We start from the raw sequence: 13,174 nt of genomic DNA, 5'->3' as shown, positions 1-13,174 counted from the left end.
TGCGGGAGCTGGCAAACTGGGAGCTGCATCTGTGGGCAGAAGCAGCAGCAAATAGCAGGGAACTGCACGGAGAGCTGTTGTTTGTTGCTGTCTCTCCCCACGGAGCTAAAGCAGCGACCCCTCCCGACAGCTCCCAGAAAAAAGCATAATGTGGGAATCACGTGCACTATTGTTTGCAGTCCGAGTAATTGAAATGAAAACTGCCACCATCTCCCCTAGGTGACCTTAGCTGATATCATCCTCCTGAGGGTAGCAGAGGCAGCAAGGGAACAGATGCTGCAATGATGCCAGCAGAAGTAATATTGGAGTGGTGTGGGAAAGTGCCCTACTGTGGTGGAAGAAATAAGCCCCCCCCCCCCCCCCCCCCCCGAAACCTTCTGCAACAGATTGCAGAGTACCTCCATGAATCTTTCCTGGAGATCTCTATGGAGGATTCCCAGGCCATCCCTCTGCACATAAACAGTTTTATCCATGGGGCTCCCTCTGCCTAGCTGGTGCAGCCACTGGGAAGCAGATAGCCACTGTTCCTCATCATTTAAAAAAAAAAATAAACAAGAGTATAAGAACATGTGACCCCAAAATATTAGCTGGAGTTGCATACTCACCAGAGATGCCTTCCCCGGCATCAAACTTGACCACGATGCTGTTCTGTGACTGGCTGGATCGTTCCTGGGTTTCAAACAGCTCCTGGCTTTCTGGGAGAATGGATCCGCTACTCACTTGTTTCCCATTCTCCTCTTCCTCATCCTAGTCCAAGACCAACTCAGTGTTGCCTGTGGTGGCCTAGGACTCCGATTCCTCAGAGGTATCCAGGCTGCTATTGGGGTCGTTGATGGGAATTGCACGTAGGTTATTTTAGAAGTGGCATGTCTGCGCTGCAAAACCAGAATGACTATTTCTCTCTTTTCTTCTGGTATGCCTGCTGAAGCTCTTTAATTTTCACGCAGAACTGCTGCATGTCCCTAGTGTAGCCCTTGTCCCCAGTGCCACACGCAATCTTTTCATAGGTGTCTACATTTCTACGGCTGGATCGGAGCTGTGCCTCTACAGACTCCTCGTCACACAGACCAATAAGATCCACCACCTCCTGTGTACTCCAGACTGGAGCGCGTTTGGGACGTTGAATCACCATGATCCACTTGGCTGGTGAGCTCTCCATGCTGAACAGACAGGAAATGGGAATTCAAAAGTTCTTGGTGCTTTAACAGGAGAGGTGCTGTTTCCTGTGTACCTAGCTGTTGAGCAACAAAGTTGAAAATGTTCACCAGAACAGTCACAGTGGAGTATTGTGGGATACCTCATGGACGCCAGTAAAGTCGACGTAAGCAACACTGTCTATGCTGCCTCTTCGTCGACCTAACATTGATTTAAGCACTACGCCCCCTGCAGAGATGGGAGTAGTTAAGTCAATGAAGCAGGCAAGTTACATAAGCAGAATAGACCTGGTAGTGTAGACACAAACTTTTTGATCGATGTAAGCTGCCTTCAACCAACCTAACTGTGTAGTGTAGACCAGGCATAAAAGGTTAACAGGTCTGTTAACGCTTCTCCCCAGAACAAGGGTGAGGCAACCACTTGGATTTATGAATCCAGGCAGCCATCTTACAAAGTAATTTTTGCTCACTGCTGCCTTCAGCTTTAACAGAACCAGTAACATATTGCCGAAAGGCTCTGGTAATGTAAGGAGGGAAAGATGCATCAAAATGAAGTGGAAGTTTGTGGGTGTTCAGAATAAAGAGGATCTTTGAGAACCTGAATTATACCACTTAGACTCAAGTGTTCTTTTGAAGCATTGGTAGGGAGGTGAAATTGGTGTGTGTTCCTTGTCAGAATTATGGGGAGCTGTCATATTTGGATATCTTGGAAGTAATTATCACTTTAAAATGAAAAACTCTCAGACTTTGTCACACTTTTGTCAACGTGTGTTTTTGTATTTTATTATTTGTGTTAATACAAAACAAATGTTTAGATCCAAAATCATCAATAGAATACATGGGATGTAATATGCAAAAATTACAAATACATTTTAAAATTAAATTGAAAAGTGCTTTTACCCTTGCCTCCTACAAGGGTTCTTATACCATGCTTATTACCATAATATCTTAGCACCTGAATCTTGAGTTCAGGGTTCTATGTTTCTTCTATAACATTAAATAACAGTACAAGCACCTTCAACCTTGTAAGCAGTGGAGGTCCCTGCCCCACTTTTTAAATATGTGTAATGTTATCCTTTGGAACAGTTGACATTCAGAACTGGAATTCAGGTCCTGAAAGGTTTTTCACTTTTCAAGTCCTAATTTTAACTATTTGTCAACATTAAGCTTATGCATGTGTCCTATTAATTTAAGATCCTAAACAGTCTCTTAAATTTATTTATAGAAGCATTTTGTTCACCTTTACATCTAAAATAAATCTTAACTGAAAGCAAAGAATCCTATTAGGAAAAGTAATGATGCTTAAATTCTCACTGTGTTTCTTCCTCAGTGTATTGAGACGTACTGTCACCCTTATTACTCAGTTGGCAAAAGAGATGGGAATTCAGGTAGCTATGGAAATTCAAGTAGCAAATACTAATGAAGCTGCCAGAAAATACATGGAGGAGAATGAAAAATTGCAACAGGTATCTTAATTACCTTTTTAATTATCTTTTTTTAAAAGGAAATAATTACAGCAAAAACTGTATAAGCTGTAAGACCTATAGGGTATGTCTACACTGCAGACACCCATGGCTGGCCCATGCCAACTGACTCATGCTCGTGTGGCTCAGCCTAAGGGGTTACAGTCCTAAAGCCCAGACTCCAGCCTGAGCCCTAAAGTCTACACTGCAGTTAAATAGCCCCTTTGGGCTCCTCTCAGTTGTGGAGCTGCTTTCTGGGTGGGTTCGCCAAACATGAAAACCATTCTTCTGCATAGTTCAGCCCACTAACTACCCATCATTTGTATGGCTCCGTGCTATGATGCCAAAATGTTAATAAGGGTTCTTTGTCTCAAAAACTTTCTATTTCAGTCAGTGATGCGTTCCCTGGGTAAGTGCTCTCTTCTTAGTCTCCATAGGCTTGTGTAGTGTTTCAGAGCATGTTTGCCCCTACCCTGGCTTTTAGGTACCAGCAGGAGGGGATGAGCTGCATAGGTTTCAAGATTTCCACTCAGTTTATGGCAGTTGTTTGACCCTACCACTGTGGTTACCTCCTCATGCTTCTAGAACAGTGGTCTCCTAATTGTGGGACATGCCCCTCAAGGGGGACACGGACAAATGTTCGTGGGTGGGGGTGGGGCACATGGTGGGGCCCGGGCCAGCCCCCACAGAGGTCAGGGAGAGGGAACCATGCTTTCAGCCCCACTCTGCCCCCAGGCGCAGTTCCACCCCTAGACCATCTCTGCCCTCATTCCCTCTCTGTCCCCAGGCCAGCTCCATCTCAAGCCCCAGCTCCTACCCCATCTCCAGTTCTGCCCCCAACTCTGCCTTCAGCCCAAGTTCTGCTGCTGAGGAAGCCTTAGCTGTGCTGTAATGGAAGGGGTCATGGATGGATTCCCTTACTGGTAAGGGGGGGTGGAACTGTAAGAGTTTGCGCCCCACTGTTCTAGAACAACGTGCAAGAGGGGGATGTGCTGGAACTATGAGTTTCATCCCCTATGATTTTAATTAAAAAAAAAAATCTAATTACTGTGATACTATTGGATATCACAGGTTCAACTGAATTGGAATGCATGGAAGACCTCCAAGGAACAATTAAAGGCTATAGGAAATGGTGTAGGTGATTCTGTAGATGGCATTATTTCCTGTCAGTATTGAGCTAGGTAGAGGGACTATTATGTTGATGGAAGTGCCATGTTTCACAAAAATAGAGAAATGAGATCCTGACCACTTGTGATCATGAAAAGAGTATTTGGATCTTTACTGGTAGCAGAACCTCTACTCTTAATCTGGCCAAATTCCAGTTTAGACAGTTATATTCTCTCTACTTAAATTTCTTCTGCAGTTGAATTTTACTAAATTTGTATGGGGTTTTTTACTGTTTTTTTTTTTTTAAACTCCTTTATGCATTGTGGTGTTACATTAAATGTTTATATCACCCCAAAGGTGGTTATATTTTAGTAGTGGCTGATGTGATTGATATCTCTAGTTCGCATTTCTTTCTGCACAGGATTTTTGAAACACACATTTATATAGCACTCTTCTTAAAAGCTGTTGTTCACTCATAAGAACAGCCATATTGGGTCAGACCAAAGGTCCATCTAGCCCAGTATCCTGTCTTCCAGCAGTGGCCAGTGCCAGGTGCCCCAGATGGAATGAACAGAACAAATAATCATCAAGTGATCCATCCTCTGTTGCCCATTTCCAGTTTCTGGCAAACAGAGGCTAGGGACACCATCCCTGCCCATCCTGGCTAATAGCCATTGATGGACCTATCCTCTATGAACTTATCTAGTTCTTTTTTTAAACTCTGTTCTAGTCTTGGCCTTCACAACATCCTCTGGCAAGGAGTTCCACAGCTTGACTGCATTGTGTGAAAAAAATACTTCCTTTTGTTTGTTTTTAAATCTGCTGCTTATTAATTTCATTTGGTGACCCCAAATGAACCCCTAGTTCTTGTGTTATGAGGAGTAAATAACACTTCCTTATTTACTTTCTCCACACCAGTCATGATTTTATAGTCCTTTATCATATCACCCCTTACTTGTCTCTTTTCCAAGCTGAAAAGTCTGAGTCTTATTAATCTCTCCTTATATGGCAGCCATTCCATACCCCTAATCATTTTTTGATGCCCTTTTCTGAATCTTTTCCAATTCAATAATTTTTTTTGAGATGGGGCAACCACATCTGTGACCACATCTGCATGCTGTATTCAAGATGTGGGCGTACCATGGACTTATATAGAGGCAATATGATATTTTCTATCTTATTATCTTCCTTTCTTAATAATTCCCTACATTGTGTTAACTTTTTTGACTGCCGCTGCACATTGAGTGGACGTTTTTAGAGAACTATCCACAATGACTCCAAGATCTCTCTCTTGAGTGGTAAGAGCTAATTTAGACCACATCATTTTATATGTATAGTTGGGATTATGTTTTCCAATGTGCATTACTTTACATTGATCAACATTGAATTTCATCTGCCAATTTGTTGCCCGGTATTGTGAGATCCTTTTGTAGCTCTTCGCGGTCTGCTTTTGACTTAACTATCTTGAGTAGTTTTGTATCATCTGCAAATTTTACCCCCTCACTGTTTACTCCTTTTTCCAGATCATTTATGAATATGTTGAATAGGACTGGTCCCAGTACAGACCCCCGGGGGACTCCACTGCTTACCACTCTCCATTCTGAAAATTGACCATTTGTTCCGACCCTTTGTTTCCTATCTTTTAACCAATTACCAATCCATGAGCAGACCTTCCCTCTTACCCCATGAAAGCTTACTTTGCTTAAGAGTCTTTGGTGAGGGACCTTGTCAAAGGCGTTCTGAAAATCTAAATACATTATATCCACTGGATCCCCTTTGTCCATATGCTTGTTGACCCCCTCAAAAAATTCTAGTAGATTGAGGCATGATTTCCCTTTACAAAAACCATGTTGACTCTTCCCCAACAAATTCTGTTCATCTATGTGCCTGACAATTTTGTTCTTTACTATAGTCTCAACCATTTTGCCCGGTCCTGAAGTCAGGCTTACCAGCCTATAATTGTCAGGATCATATCTGAAGCAATTAGATTACATCCACAGTTAGTAGTTCTGCAATTTCACATAAGAGTTCCTTCAAAACTCTTGGGTGAATACCATCTGGTCCTGGTGACTTATTACTGTTTCATTTATCAGTTTGTTCCAAAACCTCCTCTAATGACACCTCAATCTGGGGCAGTTCCTCAGATTTGTCACCTAAAAAGAATGGCTCAGGTTTGGGAATCTCCCTTACCTCCTCAGCAGTGAAGACCATCTGAAAGGATTAATTTAGTTTCTCTGCAGTGGCCTTATCAACTTCCAGGGTGCCCAACACTTTGCTTGAATGAGCTCATGTAATAGCATGAATTGATTTAAATCAAAGGATTTAAATAACCGATTTTAATAATGATTTAAATAATAAATTTTAATAGTGTTTGCTCATTTTAATCATACTTTTAAGTTATTTCCTAACAAAGTTGATTCTCATTGGTTGGTAACCATTAAAACATGTTGATGTGCAACTAAAGATAGCCTTTACACTAAATTTGATGTTTCTTTTTGCTAACAATACACTTATTTAAGCAATTATATCGCTTAATTTATATTTAGGTTAATGATTTATGCATTTATTTTTTACCAGATGAATTTTTATTTGTGATTTGTGTTAAGCTCTATTTGGATGGAAGTTCAAAGTTGATTAAAATGCACAAAAACAGAATTTAATTATTTTATTAAATCTACCTTTAAATATGCTGGATACACTATTTTTATGTATCAAAACATGGTTTGCCTTTCAAACTAATTTATTAAACAAAGGAAATATCTGTAGTTAGTAAATTGAACTGATTAATTCTGGTCACCATGTCTTTCAGAGTTTTAGAACTTGTAAATCTCATCCTCTCACACTTTGTTTTCATTCATAGATTGGACGAGAAAAAGAAGTTTCATGCTTTTTCAGCTCCCAGTTGGTTTCCTAACTCTGAATGAACTAGTCATTGAACTGAACTAGTTCAATAAACTGAAATGGGGAAAATGGTCTTTCTGCACTTGCAGAAGAGGCCACTGCTATCAAAAGCTGGCTTAGCACTTCAGCAAGCTGTGATTCCAAGTTGCTTAGCCAGTGACTTCCACCAGTTCAGTAGTTTGACTTTCATTAAAGCTTGGCAGCAAATACAGATTGCTTAATTGTATTTTTTAGTATTTAAATTATTTTAATTCATTAAGTTTAGGCCTTCACATAGATTAATTTCAAATTTCATTGTAAATATATTCATTTTTAAAAAAGAGATCAGTTTTCAATTTAAATAAAAATCCAATTTAAACTAAAACTAATTTTTATTTTTTCTTAATTTTTTTAATCCACCATGTCATATAATCACTTACACAAACATCTAGTATTATGTTAGCTATTGGCATGGTAGCTACTTTCATTATGGCTGTTACCTGGGGATTAGCTAATTTGTTTTTACACTTACAATTTAAACTTTTCAAAAAATATTGTTTTAGGAAAAGTAGAAACAAAAGGTTTAAAATTTGCCATTTGAAGTAATCCTCTGGCTGGTTCAATACGCAGTATTGTTAAGGAAGGAAAATTAATTTCATCAGTATTGTGTAACATAAGGAATTTTGCCTGGCACTAACTAGTTGGATCTTTGTAGGAAAAAGTCAAAAATACAAATTTTGGCAGTTTTGTTTCACAACTGAGATTCTGTTCAATAAAACACATTATCAAAATAAAGTTATCTAGAGGTGTGTTCAAGTGTACCTTCAGTGTAAGTAGGTGGTAACAGCTTGTGGAGCCAGGAACCATAACTGTTTTACTGGTAATTCGGGTAGGTGTCTTGTAAGGAAATAAGGTCAGTAGAGTGGATTGTAGGCAAGTCCTTTTGTGTAGTCCATGGTTGTGTGTGTTCATGGAATTTGGCATGTTGCCAAACTGCCACAATCCCGTGTTTTGGCTGCGATATTTGTCATTTTGCTCTAGCCAGACGCCTGACATCTTGCATTTTCTGTCCTGCTGGGTTGTGGCTGCAGCTTCATCTTCCTCTTTCTGTGCTGCTTTCACTACAAAGGGGACTGTGTTACATAAGAAGTACATTCTCCCCTCTTGCGAATAACAGAGTCAGAAAGCAGAGTAGCCCTCCTGGCTCTCAGGATCTTCCTTGCATATCTGTGGAGTGGGGTGTGTGTGTGCCCTGAGGGGAGAACTGTGGCAGCCAAGGGCCACGCTGGTGGGTTGCAGGTGCCAGGCAGAGCTCCATCCCGCTTGGGATGCAAAGCGTACTGACTACTCCAACATTTTATTTGGTAGCTCCTCTTTCACCCGTCTTGGATGATTTCCCAAGATTTTTATCAAGGGCCTTTGCTCTTTCTCCTGAATAGTCTGAGCAATCTCATTTGATCTCATGAGTTCAGCTCTTTTTCCTATGTACTTGACTCTTGTATCTACCTCTTTACTTTTGAATGATCTCCTCCACCCTCTGTCGCTCAGCACAAGAAAATGTGTTGCTCCTTTTCTTCACCTAGAAGCTTGCCTCTTCTCCTGCTCTCCTTAAATGGGACAGTTCACGTTCATGTGTTTGATGTGGGAGGTCAGATGAGCAGAGGATTGAATTTCTTTGAAGGGAGAATACTGGGGAGGGAGGAGTACGCGCATGGGAAAGCAAGTTGCAGGAGAAATGAGGAAAAAGTCACAAGAAACAGTGACTAATCCTGGATATTTTATCATTTGGTAATTAAGGCACAACTGTTTAATTGCTTGAAATGAAAAGATACATAATAGCAAGTACAGTAAGTACATAACTTTTATTTAGTGCCTAATACGGCTTTTGGGGGGACTTCCAGGTGCTTAGCATTTCTGGAAATCAGATAAAACTGTATTTAAGTACCTAAACATCTTATAAATATAAAAGGTTAAGTGATGACTTGATCACAAAATACAAATATTACAAGGGGAAGAGATTTCTGATAATAGATAATTATTTTATCTGGCAGATAAATGTTTGGAAGCTGCCCCTGGACAAATTCAGAGTAGAAATAAAGGTACAATTTAACAGTGAAGGTAGCTAACCATTGGAGAAGATGTGGTAGATTCTCTATCACTTGCGGTCTTTAAATCAAGACTGGATATTTTTTTTTTTCCCAAAGAGATGCTATAGTTTAAACACATTATGGGTTTGATGCTGAAATTATTAGGTGAAGTTCTTTGGCCTATGTTATGCAGGAGGTTATAATAGACAATCCTAATGGTCCTCTTCAACCTTAAATGTTATCACTATATTTATGGATGCATCTGTTTGGGGTGGGTTTTTTCCCCCCCCAGAGGTGCTAATCTTTTCTTGCTTCTTTTTGACATCAGTGTGAATTGAAGACATCCAGCACAATATAGGATCAGGGCCAATGTTGTTTAGTCATTTGTATTAGTATCGAGCAGTAATTTAAACTAATACTAACTATATCCACAATTTTTTTTGATAGGCGTTGAATGAAAAAGGGAAGTGTGAAAATGAACAGGCACTAGAAGAAGACAATAAAAAACTGAGGCAAGAAACTGAAAAACTGAAAGCGGAATTAAAGAAAACTTTGAATGGTAACTTTTTTTTTAATTGCTTTCTTTTTAATGAGAATGACTTGGCATTCTATGCCTCAAAGCTTAGCAGTTTGGTCCTTAAATTCAATAGTCTAAGAAATGTCCTAACAAAAATATCAGATTCCTCATATTTATATGTTCAAGTAATTTTGATTTTATTTCCTTTTTAAAAAAAATAAATTAAGCTCACTTGATCAAATAATCCCTGGTGTAAGTCAGGTGAACTCCACTTACTTAAATGGAATTTTGAGACCTTTGTAAGCAGGTGCTTTTGGGCCAGTATTTCAGGTACAGTCAATGTCACTTTGTCTTACAGTAAACATGTGTTATGCAAAGTTGTACATTGTAAACAATTATAATGTAACTAAGGCACTAGAATTATAACCTTGAGCTGTTTTAATTCAGTGGGGTAGGTCTTGATATCAGTTTTATACTGTATAAGAATGCACTTTACAGGTACCAAGATGACCTTTCACATCTTGTAATACATAACTAGGCTTGGAAAATTGTGATTTTTACTTTAAAATTTTGGTGGATAGTATTGATGATTTTAAAGCATTTTTCTGTTATCAATTTAAATTTTCACTTGTCCTATGCTGGATGGTGAAAGCATAGGGCTGTAACGCCAGGTACCAGTGCATTAGTCTAATGTTGTTGTTTTTCATTCTGGTTAACCACTGGAGTGGGGCATGGTCCATGACTAGTGTAAATGGGCCCCCGAGGAGGTAGTACCGCAGGGCATCACAGGCCCATTTCACTGTTAGTGCTGCTTTCTCTATTACTGGGTAGTTATTCTCATGGGGGAATAATTTCCAGCTAAAATATAAGACCAGGTGGTCTTCTGTCGATTTCTTGGGAAAGGACAGCCCCGAGCCCTACCTCTAAGGCCTCCGTGTGGAGGATGAAGTCACAGTCGAAGTCCAGGCTATATAGGACTGGCACCTGGCAGAGGCACTCCTTGAGTGTCCGGAAGATGTCTTCGCATTCTTGGGTCCACGGCACGTGCCGGGGGCTGTCCTTAGTCAAAAGTCCCGTCATGGGGCCTGCAATGGAAGCGAACTGGAGAATGACTTGCCGATAGTAGCCAGCGAGCCCAGGAATTGTCGCACTTGGTGTTTCATGGTGGGCAGGCCGCCAGTGCTTGAACCTTCCCCACGCGGAGTTTCACCCGTTCTCTCCCTATGGCGTATCCAAGGTACGTTGCCTCTTGCTAGCCAATGCTACATTTTTTGGATTGGCCGTTAGTGCCGCCTTTCGCAGGGATCTCAGGACCGCAGTTACCCATTCCAGGTGGTCCTCCCACTGGTGGCTGTAGACTACGACATCATCCAAATACGCCGCTGCATAGTCTTGATGGGGCCATAGGAGGCGGTCCATTAGTTGTTGGAATGTCGCCGGGACCCCATGGAGGCCGAAGGGCATCCAGGTAAATTGGTAAAGTCCCGTTGGGGTGGTGAACGCCATCTTCTCCTTAGAGATGGGGTTGAGCGGGATCTGCCAGTATCCCTTACTGAGGTCGAGGGTGGTGATGAAATGGGCCTCCCCTAGGCAGCCAAGCAGTTCATCCACATGGGGCATAAGATATGCATCAAACCTTGAGATGGCATTGACCCACCAGAAGTCTATACAGAAGCGCTGTGTTCTATCAGGCTTGGGTACCAAGACCACTGGACTGCGCCACTCACTCTGCCATGGCTCGATGACTCCTCGGGCTAGCATGGCCTGTGCTTCCTCCTTGACCTCCTGCCGCATTCGGTGCAGCAGGGGCCTAGTTGTCTCCCGGACTACCTTCCCTGGTTCAGTCTGATTGGCATGATGGACCAGGGTCGGGTAACCGGGTAGGACCATAAAAGTTCTCCTGAAAGCCTGCAGGAGATATTGGACTTGCTTTCGCTGCTCCTCCATGAGCATGTCGCTGAGCTGGTGGCCTGCAGGGCCCTCTGTCAGGGGCATGCAGGGACCCAACTCAGGTTCTAGCAGGTAAGGGTTAATAGGCCCTCCCACCACGTCAATAGATTCACGTGATATCACTGGGTCATCTTGCGCCAGTCGGACTGGTGGACCTCACAGGTGACGGGCCCGACCTTCCGGACCACCTCATAGGGTCCCTGCCAGCAGCTTCGATTCGCTCAACAGTAGGAGGAGCAGGACCCGATCATTGGGCTCAAAGACACGGACCCGCGCTTCCTGGTTATAGGTTCGTTCCTGGGTTTCCTCTGCAGCTTTTAAGTTTTCGCATGCTAGGGCTCCGGCCTGAGTGAAGTGCTCCTGGAGCTGGAGAACGTACTTCAGGAAGCCCTGGGTTGGCGATGGAGACTGCTCCCATGTCTCCCACATTAAGTCTAATAGGCCCCACGGGCGGTGGCCATATAGTAGCTCGAACGGGGGGAAATTTTGTTGATGACTGGGGTACCTAGCAGATTGCCAGCAGTAAGGGTGGGAGTAGCTGGTCCCACCAGTGTAGCTCCTCTGGGGAGTACTTGCGCAGCATTTCCTTCAGGGTCCAATTGAATCGTTCCACCAGCCGGTCAGTCTGTGGGTGGTAGACGGAGGTGCATAACTGTTTAACTCCCAGGAGCTCGCATACCTGCTGCAACAGTCGGGAGGTGAAGTTGGTGTCCTGGTCCGTTAGGATTTCCCGGGGCAGGTGCACTCGAGCAAAGACCTTCACTAGTTTGCCGGCAATGGTTTGGTTGGTGGTGCTCCGCAATGGCACGGCCTCAGGAAAACGGGTGGCATAATCAACTATGACCAACACATACTGGAATCCCATGGCACTTCTCGGGAGCGGATTCACGAGGTCCATGGCCACCCGCTCAAATGGCATCTCCACTATGGGCATGGGAACCAAAGGGTCCTTGGGTACCCCTGGGGGAGCCACTAATTGGCACTCCGGGCAGGAGCTACAATAGTTTCTCACCTCCTGGTGAATGCCGGGCCAGAAGAACCGCGTCAAAATCCGGGCGAGGGTCTTTTCATGGCCCAAGTGCCCTGCGGCAGGGATGTCATGTGCAAGCTTCATTACTGCTCGGCTGTGGCACCAGCAGCTGGGTCCATGGTTCTTCCGTGCGGGGTTTCCATTCCACCCCAGTAAAAACTGTCATGGCATAGCTCAGAACGGGGCCCTGATTTGTGCTATGCAGGTCAATCATGGCCCCATCGACAGCGACTGGTTGTCTGTAGGCGCCACTAAGGGTGGTGTCTACTCTTTGATTGCAGCAAAAATTGGTATTAAGTCAGGGTTCGACAGCCAGCCTAGGCGGGGGGTCCACAGGTTCCTCAGTCCCTCCCTCAGGTTCCGGGTCCACCTCCTCCTCCTCCAGTTGGACCTTGGGGCAATCCCCTTCCAGTGCAGGGGTCGAGCGGAGGATCTCCTTGAACGCCAGCCAGTCACACCCCAGAATCACCAGGTAGGCTAATTGAGGGGCCAGGCTGACGATCATCCGTCGTGTGACCCTGGCTACCGTTCGTGGGATCTGGGCACTGGGGTAGGGCCGCACGTCGCCATGGATGCATTGCAGACGGATCGTCCCCAGGTGGGGGTCGGCCCAGGGCCCAAGGTCTGATGGATTAGCGTCTGGCCACAGCCCAAATCAGTCAGGGCCAGGGTTGCGTGGTCCCCGACAACTACTGGAACCATGATCTTGGGGACCTGTGGCAGCCGGGCCCAGGTCTCTCCCACACAGATGTGGCCGAAGCTGCATTCCATCTCAGTGCAGTCACACTAGAAGTATTCATATTTCCCACATAAAAAACAGGGCCCAAGTTCTGGGTGACCATCCCGGGTGGGGGCTCCCATCAGGCCCCTGGGGGGACTCAGATTGGTCCTCGGGACACTCGGCATGGGGGGATGGCACAGATCCTTGTTGAGGTGGGAGTTCAGGGCATCTGGCCCGGAGCGAGCCTCTTGCCTGCGGGAGAGAC

At 43.8% G+C, this 13,174-nt stretch overlaps 1 protein-coding gene across 2 annotated transcripts in view; it reads left to right on the top strand.

The window, feature by feature from the left end:
- The window catches only part of LOC125630423 (B-cell receptor-associated protein 29), a 56,031-nt gene that overhangs the window by 21,292 nt on the left and 21,565 nt on the right, over positions 1-13,174 (top strand). For both annotated transcript variants that reach the window (XM_075124495.1, XM_048836346.2), the window contains exons 5-6: positions 2,485-2,620; positions 9,139-9,250. In XM_075124495.1, the coding sequence (XP_074980596.1) occupies positions 2,485-2,620; positions 9,139-9,250 (248 nt within the window). The remainder of the gene's footprint in view (positions 1-2,484; positions 2,621-9,138; positions 9,251-13,174) is intronic.

Source organism: Caretta caretta, chromosome 1 (assembly GCF_965140235.1).
Source record: "Caretta caretta isolate rCarCar2 chromosome 1, rCarCar1.hap1, whole genome shotgun sequence".
Classification (NCBI taxonomy): Eukaryota; Metazoa; Chordata; order Testudines; family Cheloniidae; genus Caretta; species Caretta caretta.
Note: the sequence above shows the minus strand (reverse complement) of the source record. Positions and strands in the feature narration are given on the sequence as shown.